The 23,552-nt window shown below is 40.9% G+C and overlaps 1 protein-coding gene across 1 annotated transcript in view; it reads left to right on the top strand.

Moving 5' to 3' along the window:
* The first annotated feature begins 5,604 nt into the window (after positions 1–5,604).
* The window catches only part of DHX40 (DEAH-box helicase 40), a 53,474-nt gene continuing 35,526 nt past the window's right edge, over positions 5,605–23,552 (top strand). The window contains exons 1-7 of the mRNA XM_044672142.1: positions 5,605–5,698; positions 7,507–7,676; positions 12,499–12,644; positions 15,406–15,525; positions 15,745–15,972; positions 17,451–17,517; positions 20,639–20,770. Of these exons, the coding sequence (XP_044528077.1) occupies positions 5,625–5,698; positions 7,507–7,676; positions 12,499–12,644; positions 15,406–15,525; positions 15,745–15,972; positions 17,451–17,517; positions 20,639–20,770 (937 nt within the window). The 5' untranslated portion in view covers positions 5,605–5,624. The remainder of the gene's footprint in view (positions 5,699–7,506; positions 7,677–12,498; positions 12,645–15,405; positions 15,526–15,744; positions 15,973–17,450; positions 17,518–20,638; positions 20,771–23,552) is intronic.

Here is a 23,552-nt window from a genome sequence, read left to right as displayed (position 1 = left end):
GGATGGAAACTGCCTCTGATAGGAAAAACTTGGGATGCCTTTTTCTACCTTGTTATTGCTCCTAATCTTTCATTGTCACAAAGCGAGGAGAGATAGCTCTTATGTTCGATGACAGAATCCCAAAAGGCTTCATCAGGCAAGAAGTTGGAATTAATCTATTAAAATAAGATTTATTAGGGGCAAATGTGAAGTCTTACACTTGGGTTCAAAAAATCAGCTTCATAAGCACAACTGGGAGTGGAGGGAAAGAAGGCAACAGTCCATCTGAAAAAGATCTGGAGATTTCAGTGCACTGCAAGCTCAATAGAAGGGAACAGTATAATAAAGTTCATGTGGTTTTGAGCTGCATTTTGAGAGAGATGTCCTGTGCTCACACATCCCTGATTAGATGACTTCTGAAAGCCCTTTCAGCTCTCAGGTTCTTTCCTTCTTATCCCTTCTTCCCTGCCCTCTTTTTCCCCTCCCCTTTTCTAATGAGTATTTTTAATGAGTAATCTTTAATGATTTTAGAAAATCACAGGGTTCCAATGCTTTTTAATGTGGAAGCCATTTTAATAATAATAGTTAATATTTATATAAGCTTTAAGGTTGGCAAAGCATTTTAATAATCTTGTGATCCTCCAAATAACCCTTAGAGGTAGGTGCTATTATTATCCCTATTTTACAAATGAGGAAACTGGTTCAATAAACCTGCCCAAGATTATACAACTAGTAAGTGTCTCAGGTGGTATTTTAATTCAAGTTTTCCTGTCTCCAGGTCCAACACTATCCACTTTGCCATCTAGACCAACTTCTAGAAAGTAGGAAACACTAAATGAAGAGGAAATTATATATCATAGACAATGAGATGTTACTAATATGAGCTACATGGTATCATATAGGCATGAGTTCTATGATAACAATAACCTGTCCAGAATGTCCTTGACAGTGACTCCTACTTCTGTGTACCTTAAGATTAAAAAGACCAATTGGCAACTGGTAGACTTTATCAATTGTATCACATGTATTATTGGGATCTAGACAGTAAACGATAACTCTAGTCCAACTATCAAGAATATGGAATTAGGTCTTGATCAATGATACATGTAAACCCCAGTGGAATTATGCATCGGCTAAGGGGAATTAGCGGGGTTTGGGGGAGAGGGAAAAAACATGAAATATGTAACTTTGGGAAAATATTCAAAATTAAAATTAAAAAATAAATAATAAAAGAAGTTAAACTACCAATAAATAAATAAATAAATAGTGATTCTCAGGGGGAAAAAAATCAATTGTATCACATGATTAGGTAGCCATAATTTACTTAGTCTGGCATCAGGCCAGGCCAGGACCATCCTTGGTTTCAGAGCTAGAAAAGTCAGCCTGTCATAGCAGGCCAGTTTTTCCTGCTGCCAGGTTTCTGAGGATTACAGGTCTAAGCCACATCCCTTGAAACTGTGATTCAGAGCTAAGATGATGATGAATCTTATGAATCGTATGAAGGACTGACCTTTTTGTCTAAAGTGGTCAAAATCCTGTGTTCACATTATTTACTATGTCAAGTTTGTCAATGCAACCAGGCCTAGAAATGGAAGAAATTGAAAGGGGATTATTATGTAGCTATATATAACCTTGTCTTCCAACATTTGCCCTTTTTCTCTTCAGATCTCAAAAGTATTTTTCCCCAAAGATATTTCATTTTTCCCAATTACATGCAATAACAATCTTTAATATGTTTTCCAGTTATAAGATCCAAATTTCCTTTCTTCCCTTTCTTTTCCCTTCCTAGAGATGATAAATAAGTTGATCTAGGTTATACATGTATTATCATGCAAAATATACTTCCATGTGGGTCATTGTTGTAAGAGAATACTCATAAAAACCCAAACCCAAAATAAAACCATAAATAAACTGATGTGAGAAATAGCATGCTTTGATCTGCATATGACTCCAACAGTTCTTTCTCTAATGGTAGGCAGTATTTTTTGTTGTAAGTCCTTCAGAATTTTCCTGGTTTATGGTACTGCTAAGAGTAGCCTTTCACGGAACATCCCACATCTCAAAAGTATTTTGATGCACATATTATGCCTAATTTTGCTTTGCTATACTTGGAGGTGGGAGACAAGTGTCTGAATTTTGACTATTATATATCTGATCATAGGTAAATCATTTCACTTCCCTGAGCTTCACTATTCTCATCTATAAAGTGGATTCCATAGTACTTATACTGTCAACTTCATGAAGGTCTCCTGAATGCTTTGCAAACCTTACAAAGTGTTCTATAAATATGAGCTATTATTATATTCTAGTGGGTACCTCTAGAGTTAGGGAAGCTATATCTGACTCTTAGGGTCTTAGGGTACCATAGGGGATTTGGAATTTTTCCTTTTCCAAAGCTATCACCTCTAGCCTCTACCAAATTCCTCCATTATTCAGTCCCACTGACCACCCCTGGTTCCATTGAATGGACATTTACTTTGAAAATGTAGCAAGAATAAGGCATATATATTTCTTCTAATACATTAAAGAAAAAAACCCTTCCCATACACCCCCTCCATCTCTGGGAAGTGTAAGTTCAGCACAGAGTTTGAGAGGATCAACCACAATGTCAGTGTGTCAAAGGCTCTCATAGTTCATCCTCAGAGAATGGGTACTCACAAGCCAGTGTTACAAATGTTCCAGACAGCAACAATACAAAGTATGGGGGCAGACAGCCTCCCTTTTATCCTAGTCTCTCATGCAAAGACAGTCCCTCTCCTAGTTCACCATTGGCTGGTTACTTGAAAGTTACAAATTTATCTCAAAAGCTAGCTAATCAGAATGTGTAATTCACAAAACCAATTATCCTACTTATTCAAGTGGGTTCTAACAAACGAACACAAAAACTGTTTCAATTCTATCTGCATATTCTGTGGTCTTTTAACCAATCTTGTCAGGACTGTTTCAATCCTGTCTACATATCCTATTTCCTAAAGGTAACTGCCAGGGCCACTTCTTGTTCTACCGAGACTAGAATTCTGGGAATGCTAGGGTACCCACTTAACCTTTCAAAACTCACAGGATTGGAAGTTCTAATCCCTTCACTCAAAAATCAAGGACCAGTGCCCTTTTTAAAGGACCCTATGGCCTCAAACAAGTGAAGACCCCAAAGGTCTCTCACTTTTTGACACTGACTTTCCCTCCCTGGACACTATAATTGAGGGAGCCAACCCAGCACAGCATAGTTATAAAGAATGAGGTGGGCAGCTAGCTATATGGCTCAGTGGATTGAGAGTCAAACCTAGAGACAGGAGGTTCTGGGTTCAAATTTAACCTCAGCTACTTCCTAGCTGTATGACCCTGGGCAAGTCACTTAACCTCCATTGCCTAGCCCAGTGATTCACAAAGTGGGTGCCACCGCCCCCTGGTGGGTGCTGCAGCAATCCAGGGAAGTGGTGATGGCCACAGGTGCATTTATCTTTCCTATTGTTATTAAAAATTTTTAAATTAATTTCCTGGGGGCTAAGAAATATTTTTTCTGGAAAGGGGACGGTAGGCCAAAAAAGTTTGGGAACCACTGGCCTAGCCCTTGCTGGTCTGCTTTGGAACCAATATACAGATATTGATTCCTGGAGAGAAGGGAAGGATATTAAAAAAAAAAAAAAAAAAAAGTGGAAGCTGACTCAGGCCTTTTGAAGTTGCTCTTAATTCTAGTTTTATATAGCTAGTTTTCCTTATCATGGGGTTAACAGACTAGACATAATAATAAATATATAAATAACATTTTTAAAGTGCCAGTTATGTGCCAGGCACTTTACAATTATTGTCTCATTTGCTCTTCACAATAACTCTACTGAGAAAGGTACTATTATTATTCCCATTTCACAGATGAACTGAGGCACACAGAGGTTAAGTGATTTGACCAGGGTCACATAGCTTGTGTGTCTGGAACTGCATTTGAACACGTCTTCCTGACTTCAGGTCCGGCATTCTATCCACTATTACAGAACATCTGGATATGTCCCAAAGTTTTCCTCAACTCTTTATCTCATCTTTTCAGGAATTAGGCTTTTCAATCTACCTACACAGACCTTTTTGTGTGCCTTGGAGTGTAGATTTTTTAAATTAATTTTTAAATATTTATTTTTAATCAATTACCTGTAATAAATTTCCACACACATTTTCCTAAGTTATATAATCAAGTTTATTTCTCTTCCTCCCTCCCTCCCCTTCCCCTCCCTGTGTTGGCAGGTGATTCGATCTGAGTCATACATATTGTTCGTTTTTTAAAGTCCCCTCACAGACCTTAAATTTTTTTTTTTTTAAACCCTTACCTTCCATCTTGGAGTCAATACTATGTATTGGCTCTAAGGCAGAAGAGTGGTAAGGGCTAGGCAATGGGGGGTCAAGTGACTTGCCCAGGGTCACATAGCTGGGAAGTGTCTGAGGTCAAATTTGAACCTAGGACCTCCCGTCTCTAGGCCTGGCTCTCAATCCACTGAGCTACCCAGCTGCCCCAAGACCTTAAATTTTTAAGGGCAGGCACAGAGCATTATCTAGACTTTGTTTTCTTCCTCCAAGACCCCATAGTGCCCAACATCCTCTGGGATCACATTCCTCTATTCTGGCTTTTTAAACCTTCCACAAACAGGCTCCAATCAAGCTTTCTACAGGCTTTTTCTAAACCTCTTCCCTTCTCACACTTTACAATTCTGCCAAATTAACCCTCCAAAAGTTCTTCACCCACTCCATCTCATCTTCTTTACCTTTGTACAGACTATTTGTTCCCCTTTCCTTCTCAATTCTTTTAGAATTCCTAGCTTCTTCAAAAATCACTTCAAGTCACCCTTTACATGAGGCCTTCCTTTATGCTCTGGGAAGTCAATGCCTCCCCCCGGACAATTCATTAATTACATTATATTTACTTTGTAAATATCATCGCTTCCCTTCAGTCGAAACGTACAGCACAGAGCTCCGAACACTACATAATATTGTGATTTTCTAGACTACCATTGTCACAAACGACAACCTCTTATTACTATAGTAGGCAATCTGACGGAGATGATTCCTTTAGTAGGCCCAGCTCTAAGAAACAACTGACTGGGCAGAGAGAAGACAAGCTAAAGAAGGACCTTTGGAGCGCGCGCGCCACAGAACCGCAGCCCAACCTGCGCACGCGGGACTAAGAAGGGAACAGATCGTGCACGAGGAGCTAAGGAACGTCCAGGAGAACGCGCGCGCGCGCGTCACCTAACTAAAGGCCACGATTGCGCACGCGGCCCAGAGACAGAACTGGGATATGCACGAGGAACGCCCAGAATAGAGCGTGCGGCTCGGAGATGGCCGTTTGTAGCACAGCCTACTAACCCCATTTCAAAAGGGGAAGGGGCGGGGCTCCATGGGCGCGATGTCCCACCCCGCCCTTCCTTTGCTCGTTTGGGGAAGATGGGTCTCACGAAAAGCCATTTTACTCTCGCTGTCACTATTCTGGACAAATCCAGAGCCTCTCCTTCGTACGTCCGAAAGGACGCACGGAAATAAACATTCCGTGTCATCAACATGCGCCCTTCCCTACTCGTCATTTTCTCCCGGACCAGTAGGTGTCACCCTGACCCACCTAGAGCTAGGTCTGTGTTAGCATTCGAGGTTGCTGGCGGATCTTCGCCATGGCTGCTGATAGGGGACCGGACAGGAGCTCACAAGGGAGATCTGCTCCCATCAGCTGTCATCGGAGACAGAGGTGCGTCCCTAGGAGGGAGCGAAAGGGAAGGGAGGGAGAGGGAATCAATAATGGCAGGCCGCTGGCTGGTAATCGCTGAAAACTACAAATCCCAGTAGGCAAAGCGAAACGCGCCACAAAATGTTGAGTTCCCGAGCATGCGCGAAGCAGATTTGTATAATGGCCCCCTCCTAGAGTTTTTATTCAGTTCACCTGCCTAGAACCGGAATATAGATTAGCTTGGACTTCCTGAACTTCCTGGGTTTCGGAGCTTTTTTGGCCTTGGAGACTCTTAGGTCGTATATAATTAAAAAGTCATAAAATCCAATCCCCTTGTTTTACAGATAGGTAAACTGAGGCTCAGAAAGCAAATATGACTTGGCCATTATTAAAGTGAAAAAAGGAGCCTCCTAACTCCTGGCCCAGTGCTTTTTCCATTATACATGTGCACTAATCTCGCATCTGACCCGCAATGAAACTCTGTTCCCATAATTTTTCAACATTTAGCCCTTTGGACCATGAATCAGAATCACACAAGCCTCCCCTAATCTATTACTTTATCGTCTCGATATGGTGGCTTTCTGACTCGCCTATCAGTATTCTATGAAACTACAGCAGCTTTTCCTGTACTAAGGGTTTGATAAGCCATTGGCTGTGTTATCATAGTTTGGGTCATATTTTGAACAAGTCATATGTTGAGTTCAGAGATCTCGGCATTCCTATTGATTTAAAACTGGAGGGGACCTCAGAAACCAGCCCAGTCCCTTATTTTGCAGTTGGGTAAACGGGTTCAGAGAAGTTAAGGAATTTGACAAAGGTCACACAGGTAGTATCAGTGGAAGGATTTCAACTTGGGTCTCCTGACTCCAAAGCCAGTACTTATGGATTTTGAGTGGATAAATGATTTTTTCTCTCTAAAAATTAGGTGGTATTATTTGTAGTATGGGCATGATGATGGATAGATAAAGGGTCAGCATTTGTTTAAGTCTTGCTTTTAACAAGGGCTTTGACCCTGGATAAGTCACTTAGCGTCCTCAGGGATTTCTAAGACTTTAAGTTTCAGAGCAGTTGGTGATCTGTATTGGTAGAAATTTTCTTTCTAGTATTTTCCTATACCAGCAAAACCACAAGTCAGCAACAACAAATAAGTACTTTAAATAGATTTCGATTTTTTGCCTGTCCCTGTTTCTGGAAAATTGAGCCAGATAAATCCCAGGTCTAACTATTTCACACCTTCCTTTCTCCATTCCCTACCCCTCCCCCCCACTCCACCTGAAATAAACTCTAGTATCTCTTTGTCACCTCCAGGATTAAATATGAAATCTTCTGTTGGCATTCAAAGCCTTTCAACTTCTCTATACTTTATACCTACTCCCACACTCACACTCTCTGTGTGATCCATGACACCTGTATTCTTGCTGTTCCTGGACCAAGACACTCTGTCTCCCAGCTCTGGGAATTTTCATTGGCTGTCTCCCCCATCCCTGGAACTCTTTCCCCCCTAATCTCTACCTCCTGGCTTTCCTCAAGGCCCAGCTAGAATCCTGAATTCTACTCAAAGCCTTTCCTAATCCAGTTTAATCTAGTCCTTTCCCTGTGTTGATTATAATCTTCCAGTTTGTCCTGTGCATAGCGTGTCTGTATATTTCATTGTCGTTGTTGTTGAAAGACTGGGCTTCTTGAGAGCAGGAATTTTCTTTTGCTGTTCTGTAGCCTCATTCCTTAGCACAGTGTCTGGCCCATAGGAGTCATTTAATAAATGTTTATTTACTGACTACAGATTACTTCGAATTGTAAAACCTTTTTTTTTTTTTTAATTATTTCAATAGAGACAAGATACAGATTCCAGAAGAAAAGAAAAGTGCCTATTGTGACCTACCTATTAAGCAACAAAGAAGAAAACTTATTCAGGCTGTGAAGGACAACCCATTTCTTATTGTGACTGGAAGGACAGGGAGTGGTAAAACTACTCAACTCCCTAAATATCTTTATGAAGCAGGTAAATGTATTCTAGAACTTGTGATACATTTGATGAATACTAACAGTGCTCATAGTGACTTCCCACCACCTTTGCCACATCTTTTCCAACCTTAGGTTCCCAACTCCATCTGCACTCTTAGCAGATAACTTTTGCTCCTGAGAAGATAAGGGCCTTGTTACTGACAAGAACTCCCAATAACCACCTCTTTGATTCTTCTAATCTTCCTAGTGATCTTACTCATTCTCTGTTTCTTCTTGTCTCAGAGAAAGAGGTAACACTTATTTCTTTCTTACTTTTTAAAAAGAATCCTTACCTTTTGACTTAGGATGAATACTTTGTATTGGTTCCAAGGTAGAAGAGTGGTAAAGACTAGGCATTGGGGGTTAAACGAGTTGCCTAGCGCCACACCACTAGGAAGTGTCTGAAGTAAAACAACATTCTTTCCAAAATTAACTCCCACTATTACCTATACCAGTAATGTTAGCTTCTCTGTGATTTTGCTTCATCAATTATTCTTTCTTATGCAACCTCAATCTTTTCTACATTATTGAATCTTTATCCTCAGTCTACACACAGTCTACCTCAGAGCATACATATGCTTAGGTCTCCTCATCCTAAAATAACTTCTGTTATTATACTACCTCTTTCCTCATATTAACTGACAAATTGCAATAAAGAAAAGTTGATACCACCCCTATTTCTCTACTACCTTTTTACTCCCTTCCACACTAGCTTCCATGTTAATAATTGGTTTATTGATAGACCTGCTGGCTACTTGTCAGTTTCTTTTGCTGGTTTTTCATTTTCTTTCCACCCCTTTAACATAATTGTTCCCTAAGGTTTTCTTTTATGTTCTCTTTTCCTTTCTTTCTATACCCTCCCTTGATTATACATCTCATTTACTTCCATGACTTCAGTAATCACTTGTATGCAAATGACTCCCAGATCCATAACTTAACCCCTAACCTTAATAAAATTCCATTTCTACCTTCTCCTTGATCTCTCTAAAGTCTTTTATACTATTGATAGTTCTCTTCTTCTTGATTTTCTTTTCTCTCTTGTTCAGATACTGTTTTCTCCTGGTTTTCCTTCTATCCATTTTCTCTGTCTCCTTTTCTGGATCTTCCTCTAGATCAGTGGTTCCCAAACTTTTTTGGCCCACTGCCCCCTTTCCAGAAAAAATATTTCTTAGCCCCCTGAAAATTAATTTTTTTAATGTTAATATCAATTAATAGGAAAGCTAAATGTACCTGTGGCCATCACCACTTTCCTGGATCGCTGCAGCAGCCACCAGGGGGTGGTAGCGCCCACTTTGGGAATCACTGCTCTAGATCATGACCTTTAACTGTAGGTATTTCTTAGGATTTTTTTCCTGGGTCCTCTTCTCTCCCTTTATACTTTCCACAGATTTAATGACCATCTTTGTGCTGTGATTCCCAAATCTACCTTTCCTGCCCATTTTTTCTGATGACTTCCAAATTCCCATTTGGAATACAGCCATTATATCCAAGCTGTTGTCAAGCTCTGCTGATTTCACTTTTGCAATATCTCTCAAATATAACTTCTTCTCTTCTGACACCACCATCTCTCTAGTGCTGGCCCTTATCACATCACTCCTTGAGTGGGTCTCCCTGTCTCAAGTCTCTCCCCATTCTAATTCATTCTAATTCATCCACTAAAGTGATTTTTCCAAAACACAGGTCTGAGCATGTCCCCTCGTCTTCAATAAATTCCAGTGGCTTCCTATTGGCTTCAAGCACAGATAAAAAAATGCTCTGTTTGACCTTCAAAACTCTTCATACCCTAGTCCCCTCCTCCCTTTCCAGTCTTCTTACACCTTATTCTCTTACACAAAGTCTTCAGTGCAATGACTTTGGCCTCATAGGTGTTCTATGAACAAGACGCTCCATTTTTTGGCTTTGGGCATTCTTTTTGGCTGCTTTCTAGTTTTCTATCCGAGAATGTTCCCTCCTTCCTCCACTCAAGAGAAACCTTTAAGGCTTGATTACTTGAATTCCGTCCTTTAAATGCCAACTAAAATCCTGCTTTCTATAGGAAGCTTTCCTCAACACTTCTTAATTCTAGTGCCTTCCCTCTATTAATTATTTTCTATTTAAACACACACACACACAGAAGAGAGAGAGAGACACTTAATATTGAATGATGATTGATTCAAACTGATTCCTAGATATTTCCACCAGACCTGTCAAACTCAGCATGTCTGAAACTAGCCTTTACTTCACACCCTCAAACCTGTCCAAATTCTTAAATTCCCCATGCTTGTTAATGATTAATTAACAGTCTCAGTCTTGGCCACATAATCTTAAGTCATCCAAGGTTCTTCCTTCTTCCATATGCCATGTGACCAATCAGTTGCCAAATCCTGCCATTTCTTTCACTCTTATATCTCTCCCAACTGGCCCTTGCTCTCTGCTCCCCACTTTTAGCCAGTCAAGTTCAGGGTGTTTTCTTTTTTTGCCTAAGCCATGATAATAGCCTCTTAATTAATCTTCCTTTCTTCCAGGCTATTCTCCTTCAGATCTCTGTAATTATCCTTGCCCAAGTGATCTTCCTAACACGTTACAATGATTCTATCCCTCCTCAACGCAGAAGCCTTCAGGGCTTCCCCATTGCCTACTGAATAACTTATAAACTTGTGGGCAAGGTTCTCTGTAGTTTTCTTTTTCAGATTTCTAACCTATCTGCCCAGCCCATCTCTTACTACTGCTTTCACATAGCCTCAGTTTCCATTAAAGGAGACTCCTACCAATCCCCGTTCTCATCCTGTTGCCTTTGTTTCTGCTGCCTCTCTAGGCTGGCCTGGATTACTCAAACCCAGAGGAGTTTCCTGAGACCAGCTCCACCCCCCCAAAGTGATTTCTTTCTAGGCCCCTAGATGACTCTGGATAGAGAGTCAGGCCTGGGGGCAGAAGGTCCTGAGTTCAAATCTAGCCTCTGATACTTCCTAGTTGTGTGACCCTGAACAGTCACTTAACCCCAGTTGCCCTTTACAGGTAAAGGTTTAAAAAAAATGATCTTTCTCTTCGGACAACACTTTTTCTGGGCTTTTCCTTTGCACGTATTTTGTACATGCCTTGTATTAAAGTGACTTGTATACTTGCCCTTCCCCTCATGAGGCTGGAAACTTCCTGAGATGTCTCAGGCCAGTCTTTGTTTCCCCAGTGTTGTTCACATAGTGGACACTTAACTAATTGCTTCTTGAATTAAATTGACCTAATTTCATCCCAGCCCAATTTTTGAATGCCAAAGATGAGCATACTAGTTTTTATTTAATTTAATTTTGTTTAATAAAATATGTCCAAAGACATTCAGATAGAACTTTGCTTAATTACATGTGTCTCATACTGAATGAAAGAAAAGTACATTTTGACATAGCTTTCAGTTCACTTTCTTCAAGTCAAATCAACAGACCTTATTTGTTTTAAATTCTTACTTTCTGTCTTAGAATTGATACTAAGAATCAGTTCCAAAGCAGAAGAATGATAAAGGGCTAGGAAATTAAGTGATTTGCCCAGGGTTGCACAGCTAGGAAGTGTCCAAGGCCACATTTGAACCCAGAACTTCCCATCTCCAGGTCTGGCACTCTATCCACTGAGCCACCTCGATGTCCTTCAGCAGACATTTGTTAAGCACTGACTGTATGTCAGGCTTTATGCTAAGTGTTAGAGATAAAAAGAAAGGCAAAAACATGGTCCCTGCTCTCAGAAAACTAATTCTTATGGGGGAGACAACATGTAGATAAGTAGATCTGACAAAATGTGTCTGAAATGAACCTGAGGAGTTATTAGAGGGAAGACACTGGCATCCTGAGTGAGGCTGGGAAAGTCTTCTCACATAGATGGAGATTTGAGCTGAGAATTGAAGGCAGACAGGAAAGCCAAGTCTCCAGCACTGTGAGAGGAGGAGAAGGAGACGGGCTTTTGGGTTTGAGGAATAACCAGGACAGTAGCAATGGGCCATAGAATATGTGGAAAGGAGTCACTTTTTGTTTGTTTTTGTCACAGAAAGCGTTAAGCTAATATGTGACAGCTCAAATCTGAGAGAGTTATCAGGAGCAGTCATAATTATTTGGCTTTAAAACAGGATTATCCAGTATGGTCATTCCTAGATGTGGTAAATTGGTTGTCTATCCAAAGGTCTATGAGGTGGTCTTCTGTACTGATATCTCCTGATCCCCTTAATTTCCATTGCCTTCCATGTACTTCCAGTTTATCCTGAATAGAGCTTGTTTGTACAAATCTACTGGCAAGCTGGCCTCCCCTGATAGACTGTTAGCTCCTCAAGAGCACCTTTTGGTAACCCTTGTGCTTAGTGTGGTGCCTGGCACATAGAAGATGCTTAATGTTTACTGCCTGGCATTGACACAACTTGGTTCCTTCTTATGTACTTCTTATCCTTCAGATACATAGACCTTGTTAGCACCAACACCACCATTATCTGTTGCTTTTAATAACAGATATGAGGAAACTGATCACAGGGTTGAGAAATGGCAAGGTGGCTTTGGCTTAATTATCCATTTAAGCATTTCATTTATCAGAGAAAACTTGCTTGACATATTTATATCCCTAGGATTTAGAAACACTTGGCTTCCTCTCTAAACAATCTAAAATGGAAATAAAAAGATTCAAAGAAAAATAACAAGTATTCACATTCAGTAATCTGTCTTGCTGCCTTAAATGCAGTTTTAAAATTCCAGTATGTAATACTAAGTTGCAGTATTGTCCTTTAAAAACAGCACAGTTTCTTCTTTTACAAAAATTAGGTAACAATAAGGGGAAGAAACAATTGTATGATTTTGGTTTTATCTTATTTTTGTTAGGGTTTTCAAAACATGGCACCATTGGGGTGACTCAGCCACGCAAAGTAGCTGCCATATCAGTTGCTCAAAGAGTTGCCGAAGAAATGAACTGTTCTTTGGGAAACTTGGTAGGATACCAGGTCCGCTTTGATGATTGTAGCTCTCAGGTATGATTCATCAGTGGTTCCCTATTATCTACTGAATAAAGTTCATGCCCCTTAGTGACTATTCAAGGTTACCATCAAATTAGCCACATTCCTTATCTAAATAGACAACTTACTTTGAACACATTACTACCAGTAACTAGTCAAAATGGAGAGACGTGGAGTCACTGGTACAGGACTGTCCAGAACTCGTGCCCACATCAAAGTAGGCACTGGGTTCTATGAGCAAAGCAAGATTGCAGCAGCTCAAAAGAAATATGAAATGCTAAATTTAAACATTTCCGTCCCAAATGTTCCTATGGGCTGTTTGTCCCAAGCTCATATTGGTCTAATCCTTACAAGCAGACACACTATGCATTGATCCCAGCATAGTGGTATTATTTTGGTCCTTTTTTTAATGTAAAGGACAACAACCACCGTATCTTTCTAGCAGATCCTACAGGGAACACATATGACTTTTATGATAGCCATGGTCTTTCCCTCCCTTCTTCCCTTCTTCTCTCCCTTCTTCCATTCTTCCCTCCTCTTCTCTCCTTCCTTCCTCCCCTCCCTCCCTCACCTTCTATCTTAGTCACAACTCTAAACACATAAGACTGACAAGGGCTAGGCAGGAGACCTGGGTCCAAGTCTGAACTCAGAAATCTCCTAGTTGTGTGATCCCAGGCAAGTCACTTGACCCTAGTTGCCTAGCCCTTGCCACTCTTCTGTCTTAGAAATGATACTAAGACAGAAGGCAAGAGTTTTAAAGAAGAAAAAAGAAATGCTGATAGATGTATAGTGAAAATGTCCAATTTTATATATAATTTATTTTTTTTAAACCTTTACCTTCCGTCTTGGAGTCAATACTGTGTATTGGCTCCAAGGCAGAAGAGTGATAAGGGTAGGCAATGGGGATCAAGTGACTTGCCCAGGGTCACACAGCTGGGAAGTGTCTGAGGCCGGATTTGAACCTAGGACCTCCCGTCTCTAGGCCTGGCTCTCAATCCACTGAGCTACCCAGCTGCCCCTACTTTTTTTTTTTAAAGAAATCCGAGGTGACAGTTTTCTCTATTGTTCTCAAGATTATCTAGTCTAACATTTGTAGCTGTTAAATTCCTTGACATAGAGTTTGTGTTTGTATTCCTAAAGCCAAATGAATGAGATTTTTTCCCCCCTTATTTTCCTTTCTTGGCTGGAAGGACGACGTTAAGTTAAAATCAATCAAATGACTCCTGTTTTATCCCAGGCAGGTTATGAAAGGTCTAAGGTTTTCTCTTTAGTGTTTAGGCCTAGAAGTAGTTGTGACCATCCTTGTGATATTGGGATTTCTCTTAATTTTATTTGAAATAAATAGGTAGTACATGAATATACATGTAATGTATATATGTGTGTGTGCACATGTGCGTGTATGTATTAAAGGACTTCTCATTCTGATAGCTGCAGGGAATCCTTTTGTAGCTTCTGGAGATTTTCCTCTTCTTTTCCCCACTGTAGCTCTACCTGCTGCCTGGCATCTCGCCCAGGTTAGGCTCTGACTTTATTTTGTCTCATTGCTACTCTCTGTGGAGTTGGAGTTATGTCATAGGGCACAATAGGGTGGAGGGTAAGGTAAATAAATTCCTCACCACTTCTTTGTCACACCCTCACCTCCCTTCATCCCTCTAACTCTCATTCTGCCTCTTCCTGCGAAGGGCTTGCATTATTCCTTAACTTTCTTCAGCACTGTCCCAGGTCTCATCTTTTTCCACTCTCTCCAGTGCCTCAACTCCTGAACCCTTGGAAATTCTACTTTTTTCTTGATAGTCAACTGATCTTATTACAATATCATATTATGAAGTTTTCCATTTTTTATTTTTAAAATTATTATTTATTTTTAGCAGGCTTTTAAAAATTTTTGAGTTTCAAATTCTCTCCTCCCCTCCAGCCTGTCCCCCACCCATTCTTAAGGCAAACAACACATCGGTTATATGTGTGAAGTCATACAAAATATATTTCCATATTAGCCATGTTGCAAAAAAAAAGCAAGGAAAAGAAAGTGAGAAAATTATACTTTTATTTATACTCAGAGTTCATCAGTTCTCTCTCCAGAAGTGGACAACATTTTTCATCATGAGACCTTTAGAATTGTCTTCTATCATTATATTGATCAGAATAGCTAAGCCTTAGGGGCAGCCAGTTAGATCAGTGGACTGAGAGCCAGGCCTAGAGATGAGAAGTCCTGGGTTCAAATCTGACCTCAAACACTTCCCAGCTATGTGACCCTGGGCAAGTCACTTCACCCCCATTGCCTACCCCTTACTGCTCTTCTGCCTTGGAACCAATACACAGTATTGATTCTAAGATGGAAGGTAAGAGTTAAAAAAAAAAAAAAAGAATAGCTAAGTCACAGTTGAACATTATTATAATATTGCTGTTACTATGTACAGTGTTCTTCTGGTTCTACTTACTTCACTTTGCATCAGTTCATATAGGTCTTCCCCAGGTTTTTTCAGAATCTATGTCCTTCATCATTTCTTATAAGACAATTGTATTCCATCATAATCATTTACCACAGCTTGTTTAGCCATTCCCCAAGTGATGGGCATTCCCTCAATTTTCAATTCTTTTGCCACCACACCAAAAAAAATTCCATTTTGAAATCATTTTGACTGATTAACTTTAATTTCATTTCTGTGGCAGAAACTATTGGAGTGAAAAACTTAGAGCGTCTAGAAGTTTTGTTTAATGTTATATCTAAAATTTTTGTGGCACCACAACTTGTTATATTATGCCATTTAACCCTCAGGATACAGCAATCAAATACATGACTGATGGATGTCTGCTAAGATATATGATGGTCGACCCGGACCTTACCAAATTTAGTGTCATCATTTTGGATGAAGCCCATGAGAGAACTCTAACAACAGTAGGTGTTATTATTGAGTGTCTTATTACCAAATACCGTGATATTTGTGTTTGGTTTTGTGGAAATGAGATGTTGTTCTTCATCTACCTTTTATCCTTTTAGGAATCATTTCCTCCTATCTATAGAAATCTCCATCTTTTTTGGTTACTGGTAGGAGTGTGTTCAAAGTAAATTGTGTAGATATGCATGCAGTTAATCTGATGGTAACTTTTCTTTTAGGACATCTTATTTGGCTTGCTGAAGAAATTGTTTCAGGAGAAATCACCTGCCAGGAAGGAGCATCTGAAAGTGGTGGTGATGTCAGCAACAATGGAGCTGGTGGGGCTCTCGGCCTTCTTTGGAAATTGTCCAGTAGTTGACATTCCTGGAAAGATTTTTCCAGTCAAAGAGATATTCTGCGACTTGATTGGCCCAAAAGACAAAGAAAATTCTTCCTACATTAATGCGGTACTCCTCAGATCACTTAATTCTTTGTTTTCGAATCACATTTCTGATTAGTTGAGTAACCTGGAAGCTCGGTTGTACCTTTCGCTGCTTTTTTAGAGATTCCCCATTTCAATGACACTCATCAAGTGCCGTCTCATTTTCTCATTCATTAATCCAACAAGCATTTATTAAGCACCTGCTATGTTCCACTGTCTTTGCTTTGTACCGAGAAAACAAAGACAAAACCAATAGTCCCCAAGCCTTAGGAAGCTTGTGTTCTGCAGAGGGCAAACCACATGAACACAGATAAATAAGTACAAAATATATCCAAGTAAATACAAAGTACTTTCTTGAGGTAAGGGCATTCACCACTTGAGGTAAGGTCAGAATAAACCTGATTGGGAGGCGGATGTTAAGCTGATTTTAGAAAGAAATTAGGGATTCTAAGAGTCCGAGGGGAGAAGGAGCTGTGCTCCAGGCATGAGGAACAGCCCATGCAAAGGCACAGAGGTAGGCATTTCAGTGTTGCACATGGGCTACTGTGAATTGGCTGGATTGACTAGAATGTAGACTGTATAAAGGAGAATAATGTATGCCTGGGCAAGTAGGTGGGAACCAGATTGTGAAGGACTTTAAAGGCCAAACGTTGTATTTTAACCCAGAGACAGTGGAGAGCCCTTATCTGCTGTCTTAGATTCAATACTGTGTGATGATTCTAAGGCAGAAGAGCAAGAAGGGCCAGTCAATGGGGGTCAAGTGACTTGTCAAGAGTCACATAACTAGGAAGTGTCTGAGACCAGATTTGAACCCAGGACCTCCAGTCCCAGGGACTGACTCTCAACCTACTGAGCTACCTAGCCACCCCAACCTTGGGTATTTCTTAAAAGCAAGAGAGTGACAAGGTCAGACCTGGGCCAGCCCAGGGGATTAGCAATACCAGTTGGGCATTTTGTTGCCTGATACCATTTTTCTTCTGAAAAAACCCACAGGAGAAGCGAGCTTGTTCTGTTTCCTTCTCTCTGTAGCTCCTTCCCGCTTGCCTGCTAGTACCAGCTTTGTATACAGTAGGCATTCAATAAATGTTTATAGAATAGGGAGCAGCTAGGTGGCTTGGTGAATAGAGTCCCAGGCCTCAAGTCTGGAGGTCCTGGGTTCAAATATGGCCTCAGAAGCTTCCCAGATGGGTGACCCTGGGCAAGTCCCTTCCCCCACATCCCCAGCCCTTACCTCTCTTCTGCCTTAGAATCCATATTGATTCTAAGATGGAAAGGAAGGTTTTTTTCACGTTTGTTGAATAAGTCCAGAGTCATCTTGGATCTAGGTCTTGCTCGGGAGGCAGGGCATCCCTGGCATTTTTCCACAAGGCAAGCTAAATCTGAGCAGATGCGGAAGGCGGGGGAGAGCAGGGCAGTTGTGCCTCTGGCGGGGTCCTGCCCGAAGGCCAGCTTCCCTCCCAGAGAATGCGAGGCTCATGGTACTTTGGCTCTGACTTTCTTCAGGTTGTGAAAGTGACCTTAGAAATCCATCTGAATGAATTGGCCGGAGACATCCTGGTGTTTCTAACAGGTGAGGCTTCCCTTTGCCCCGTCATTCCTTACGGCACATCCAAAGCCAGGAGATCCGGAGCTAGCCCCGTCCTTGCCTGCCTCCGTGTGAAAATGTGTGCGGCCCGTGTGCGGCCCGTGTCCTACACGCACACGCCTGATCTCCTGCCCTGGTGGGGGGCCCCCTCGTGACTCACGGGCACCAGCTGACAGATGTGTGGCTCATAAAATCGCTTGTGGCAGCTCTTCGGAGGTTAAAATTAGAAGAGTTAAATTCCAAACGAGGGCGACTCTTGAGCATCCTATTAACACGAATGAGTCATTTCATTGTCTCACCTCCCACTCCTGCCCCGGCCTAATGTCAGAGGAGGCAGGCCCAGGAGCTCTTCTTTGCCTCGAGCCTCTCCGACCCATTTCTGTCTCTTCTGTTGGCTTCAGGGAGCCCCTGTGAGTCGGCTGCTCTGGGTCAGGCCCTTTTCTTCACCCGGCCACCTTGCCCCAAGTAATGTATGACTTAATCATGAGGGACCGGGAGAAGGGTGATGGGGAGTGGAAGGAATAGTGATAGGAAGGCCCCCAAAAAGAATCACATGAATGTCAATGAAACGCTTAAAAATGCATAGAAGAGAGCAGAAGGAGGTTCAGAAAGGGTCACGACAAGCAATTTACATTTATTTTGAAAATGGTGTTTATATTTATGATGTACTTTTTTTTTTTTTTTTTTTTTTTTTTTTTTTTTTTTTATTTTAAACCCTTAACTTCTGTGTATTGACTTATAGGTGGAAGAGTGGTAAGGGTAGGCAATGGGGGTCAAGTGACTTGCCCAGGGTCACACAGCTGGGAAGTGTCTGAGGCCGGATTTGAACCTAGGACCTCCCGTCTCTAGGCCTGGCTCTCAATCCACTGAGCTATCCAGCTGCCCCCCTTATGATGTACTTTTAAAAAAAGCTGTCCTTAAAAGTCTCACCCTTTTATATTCAGACCTCTTTTTCTGGCCTTTGTACATGGGACCGTTCTTATTTGTCAAGTCTATAATAAAAACTAGGAGAAGAAAACCTCACCACCATCTGAGGTGAGGAAAATTAAAGAGGTTTAGAGTTATGAGTTTATTTTTTCCTGGTGAGATTTTGTTTTTAATCCTTTGAAAATTGTTATTTCCTGTAACTTGATTTTTTAAATTGTGATTAATTACACATTCAAGGTAATGAAGCAGTAGAAGGTGATGATGTTCTAGTTTAATTTTCATCTTAATAATATGCCACCTTATAATAGTTTGTCACCTTACAGTGTTCACAGTAGTCTCACATTCTGTCACTGTATCCCCACAGGAACATTGTGAAGTAGGCAAGGCAGGTATTGCCACCTCCATTTTACTGATAAGAAAAATAAAGCTCCAGGAGTTCTGGGTTGTGTCTTAGTTAAGCTAGTTAAGTAGTAGAACAAGGATTAAAAATAAGATCTTCTCACCACTGATCCAAAAAAATTCTTTCATAGCTCCTTACCGCTTCTCCTCTCTCTTATGAGGATCTTTATTAAGTTATTGTAGTCATTTTTAATTATAAATTTAACAATCTCAAAACAAGGTAAGATTAAAGCCACAATCCAAACAATTTTAAAATAATAATTAAAAATTTTTATGACCATCTTGTTTTTCATCAACTTAATTTTTGAATACTGTCCCTTCGCTATCTCTTCCTCAAAGAATTACAAAGAATAATAAACAGAGGGGAAAGAAGCATCTCAGCAAACTTAACCAGCACATGAAATTAGTCTGACAGAGTCTGCCACATCACTCACCTATACCTCTCCAAAGAATGGGGCAGCCAGTTGGCCCAGCAGATAGACCCCCGGCCTAGAGTCGGGAATGCTCTTCCTGAGATCAAATCTGGCCTCAGACACTTCCTAGCAGGGTGACCCTGGGCAAGTCACTTAACCTCATCATATGAGCTGGAGGAGGAAATGGCAAACCACTCCAGTACTTTTGCCAAGAGAACCCCAAAAGAGGCCATGAACCCCAAAAGAGGCCATGAAGAGTCAGAGATGACTGAAACAACTGAACAACAGCGTTTACAAAGAAGGAAGGTCTGTTTCTCATCTCTTCTCTGGGGCACGCTTGGTACTTACAACCAAATATTATAGTTTCACTTAACAATAGTACATTTTAACAAAATAATTACTTACACCCTTCTCATCTGTTTCTTATCCAGATATTTTACCAGTTTTGTTGTTGCCTATCTAGTGTATATTTGAAAGGACAACAACAATAATAGCCAGCATTTATTAGGGTATTTTAATGCTTACAAATCACTTTGCAATTAATATCTCATTTGATCCTCTCACAAACCTTGGGAGGTAGGTGCTGTTATTCTCCCCATTTTACAGAGAAGGAACCTGAGGTGGGAAGGGGTGGTGAGCGGGGTCAGTAACCTGCTCAGGGTCCCAGAGAGACAGTGAAGGGGGTGTAAATGAGAGCACATATGGCCAGGCACAGCTCTGAGCCAAGCCCTCTGTCCTCTGTCCTCTTGTCTGTCTGAACCACGAGGGACACAACCAGGACTGGACTTCGGGTTTCATCACAGTAAGGAGCTCCCTGGGCCAGTGCAGCCTAAGGGTGAGCAAGGGGCCTGGACCCCCAAGGGCTGCCCCAACAGACATGCTCAGGAATCTGCTGCCAGAGGTAAAACTTGAACTCGGCTCTTCCTGGCTAAAGCCATCCCTACCCACTACACAGCACACCTAGCTAGGCTGTCTGGAGTATATTCAACACATGAAATGATTGTGCTTTGATTCCCTTCATCTAGACTTTCTTTTTTTAAACCCTTCCCTTCTATCTCAGAATCAGGACTGGGTATTGGTTCCAAGAAAGGGTGGTCAGGGCTAGGCAATGAGGTTAAATCACTTGCCCAGGATCACACAGCCAGGATATATCTGAAGCCAGATTTGAACTCGGGCCCTCTCTAGGCCTGGCTCTCCATCCGCTGTGCTACATAGCTGTCTCTCAGATAGATTTTCTGTATTAACATTCAAAAGAGAATTTAAAATGGACACTTTCTCAAGCCACTTCTAACTTGCTCAGAATTATATTCTTAAGTTAGTTTGGCTTTTCAGGTACTTACATGAATTTTTTTTTCCACCCATTTTAGGCCAGTCAGAAATCGAGAGAACTTGTGAATTACTTTTCCAGAAGGCAGAATGTATTGATTACCAGTATGATGTGCAAGACAGCTCCGTAGACGGGCTGCTGATATTGCCGTTATATGGAGCGATGCCCACAGGTACTCGTGGAAAACATTTTTTTAATCATCTAAGAATTTTGGCTGATGAGACTTTTTGCGCTTGAGAGCTCAACAGAAGTTCTTTTATGTTTGAGTTCATGGAGGGGTGGGAGGGTCTTTCCTTTTCCAGAAGCATTGGACATCCCTTGTATTTGCCTCATAGCCAGGCCAGTAGGCTGCAGCCAGCCTCTGAGGCTGCTGCCAAACCTCCACAAGGCCCATTCCCAATTCCTGCTATTGGAGACCAAACCCAGGGCCAAGCTTCCTTCCCAGATAAAGGCATTTTTTAAAATGGAGCCCATTCTGTTCCTTGGAATTCCCTGGGAAACTCCAGATTATTTGGTAGTCCTGGGTACATATTGATTGAAGTAAGGAAGAGGCCGGGGTTTAGGGATGCCCTTGTCGTTATATGGAGTTATTTTTTGTAGTAGCATCTGGCCTATGAAGCCAAAGGGTTTATGTCCTAGTTCGGACCTCAGGATTTTAGAGATGGAAAAAATCCTTAAAGATCATCTGGTCCAACCCTCTCATTTAACAAAGGATACCACTTGGGTCCAGAGAGGTTAAGTATTGGCCTAAGGTCACACAGCTCCTGGCTCCAGGTCCAATGGAACCATTTTGCCTTTGAATTTAACCAGAATAATTTAATATGTAGTTGACTTTAAATTTGATGTGCTTTTTCAGTTTATTTGACCTGGATTATTCCAATTCAGTATGATATTCTGTTACCAGATGGCCAGACCAAATACTACTTCTTGGTCCAGGAAGTAGCACCGTGGCCTCTACCTCAGAGCTCTGAGTGCTCTGAGCCCCCATTTCAATTTTTCCATTTTTGCCTCTTTTTTTTTCCTATCAACAGAATATGGGTGTCTTTTTAGATGACCTCTTGTTTTCTTTTCCTTTTTTTTTTTAAATGCTTACCTTTTGCCTTAAGTAGAAGAGTGGTAAGGGCTAGGCATTGGGGGTTAAATGACTTGCCCAGGATCACATGACCAGAAAGTGTCTGGGTCAGATTTGAACCCAGGACTTCTTCCTCCTGGCTCTCAGGTAATTCATTTAATCATATATCTATTCCCTGAACCCTTGTTTTCTACAGATTTGAGCTTCTGGCTCCGTTATGTGGGTTTGTTTTAAAGTTGATCATTGGAAATGAAGCTATTTAAGGCCATCATGTTTTACTAGGGTCAGGATCCATTTGGTAGAATCAGATGGGACTTTGTAGAAGAATTACATGAGCCAGTCAGCATTAAGAAACAGGCTCTTTTATTTGGTATGTTAAAGAGAAGCCCGCACGGCTTTACTGGAGATATCCTAGGGATCATGACACAAGGACAGTAGGGGAAGGGCTTTAGGGTAATCACTCCATCAGTCCCTTCCCCCTTGTCCAGGGCCAGGGCTGACATCCCCGAGCGAGGGCAGCCCATCCAGCTCCCCACACTGGAGCTAGGCCTAAAGCCTCTGAAATAGGCCTGGGAATGGTAGGGAAGGGATCATCCGGAGGGAACATGTAGGAAGAAGGGACGTGCCTCAGGAAGAGATTGCTTATGGGATAGAGAAAGTCCAGGCTGAGGAGCAAAACACACATTTCCTAGACTACCACACCTGGCAGCAGGGAATTTCCTTACCTATTTCTTGTGATTTATACAGTCTTTCCATATTTCTCTTAATCCATCATACTCCTCATTGCTTATGGTATAAGAAAATTCCATTGCATTTATATGCCATAGTTTGCTCAGCCATCCTTATTTTTAAAAGTCCCTTCCATTTTCTTCATACTAATCTTATTGAATCAAGGGTATATAAGACAGTGGAGGAACTCAGGAGAGTTTTGCTTTGCAGAATGATTAAACCACTTCACAGCTCCCCAAGTTAGCACACTGGTATGTCTGACCTCTCACATACTTCCAGTATTGCATTTTTCCTTTTTATTGTCATCTTTACCAAAATACAGGTGTTGAATAGAACCTCAGAATTGTTTTGATTTGCATTTCTTTGATTATTAATGATTTTAGATGTTTTTCTGTAATTGAGGCTTGCATTCTTCATTTAAGAATTGCTTGTTATATTGCTTCTCGGCCTTTTAACTAAGATCAAATGTGAAGAATCATTTCTTATATCTTTTTTTTTTTTTTTTTAAATTTTAAACCCTTTACTTCTGTGTATTGACTTATAGGTGGAAGATTGGTAAGGGTAGGCAATGGGGGTCAAGTGACTTGCCCAGGGTCATACAGCCGGGAAGTGTCTGAGGCCGGATTTGAACCTAGGACCTCCTGTCTCTAGGCCTGGCTCTCAATCCACTGAGCCACCCAGCTGCCCCCTCTTATATCTTTTAATCACTTATTTATTGGGGAAATGACTCTTCTTTTGAAATTATTCTTGTACCTCTTCTTTTCCTTTCCCACTTCTATCACCATTGTCATCTGACCTTTGAACCACTACAATATCTTCTTTTTTGATCCTTCTGTTTCTGATCTAACCTTTTTCTATTCCACTTTATTTTTTAAATTATTTTTATCTGACCTTAACAAACACCAAATAAAGTGTACATTTGCATATACAAAAAAGAGGATTGTTCAAGGAGCCTTATTATGTACTACTTGCTACTCTTTTAAAATATATAAGATCAGTCTTTAGCTTTCAAAATTGTCCTACTTGATTGACCTTCACAGTCTTCTTTTCTTTTTTTGTAAAAATATTTTATTTTACCAATTACATGAAATAACAATTTTACACATAAGTTTTCTGAAGTTATGTGATCTTAATCGTCTCTCTCCTTTCCTTT

The sequence above is a fragment of the Gracilinanus agilis genome, chromosome 4 (assembly GCF_016433145.1).
Source record: "Gracilinanus agilis isolate LMUSP501 chromosome 4, AgileGrace, whole genome shotgun sequence".
In the NCBI taxonomy this organism is placed as follows: Eukaryota; Metazoa; Chordata; class Mammalia; order Didelphimorphia; family Didelphidae; genus Gracilinanus; species Gracilinanus agilis.
The sequence above is the reverse complement of the archived record's forward strand: the minus strand, read 5'-3'. Positions and strand labels throughout refer to the sequence as shown.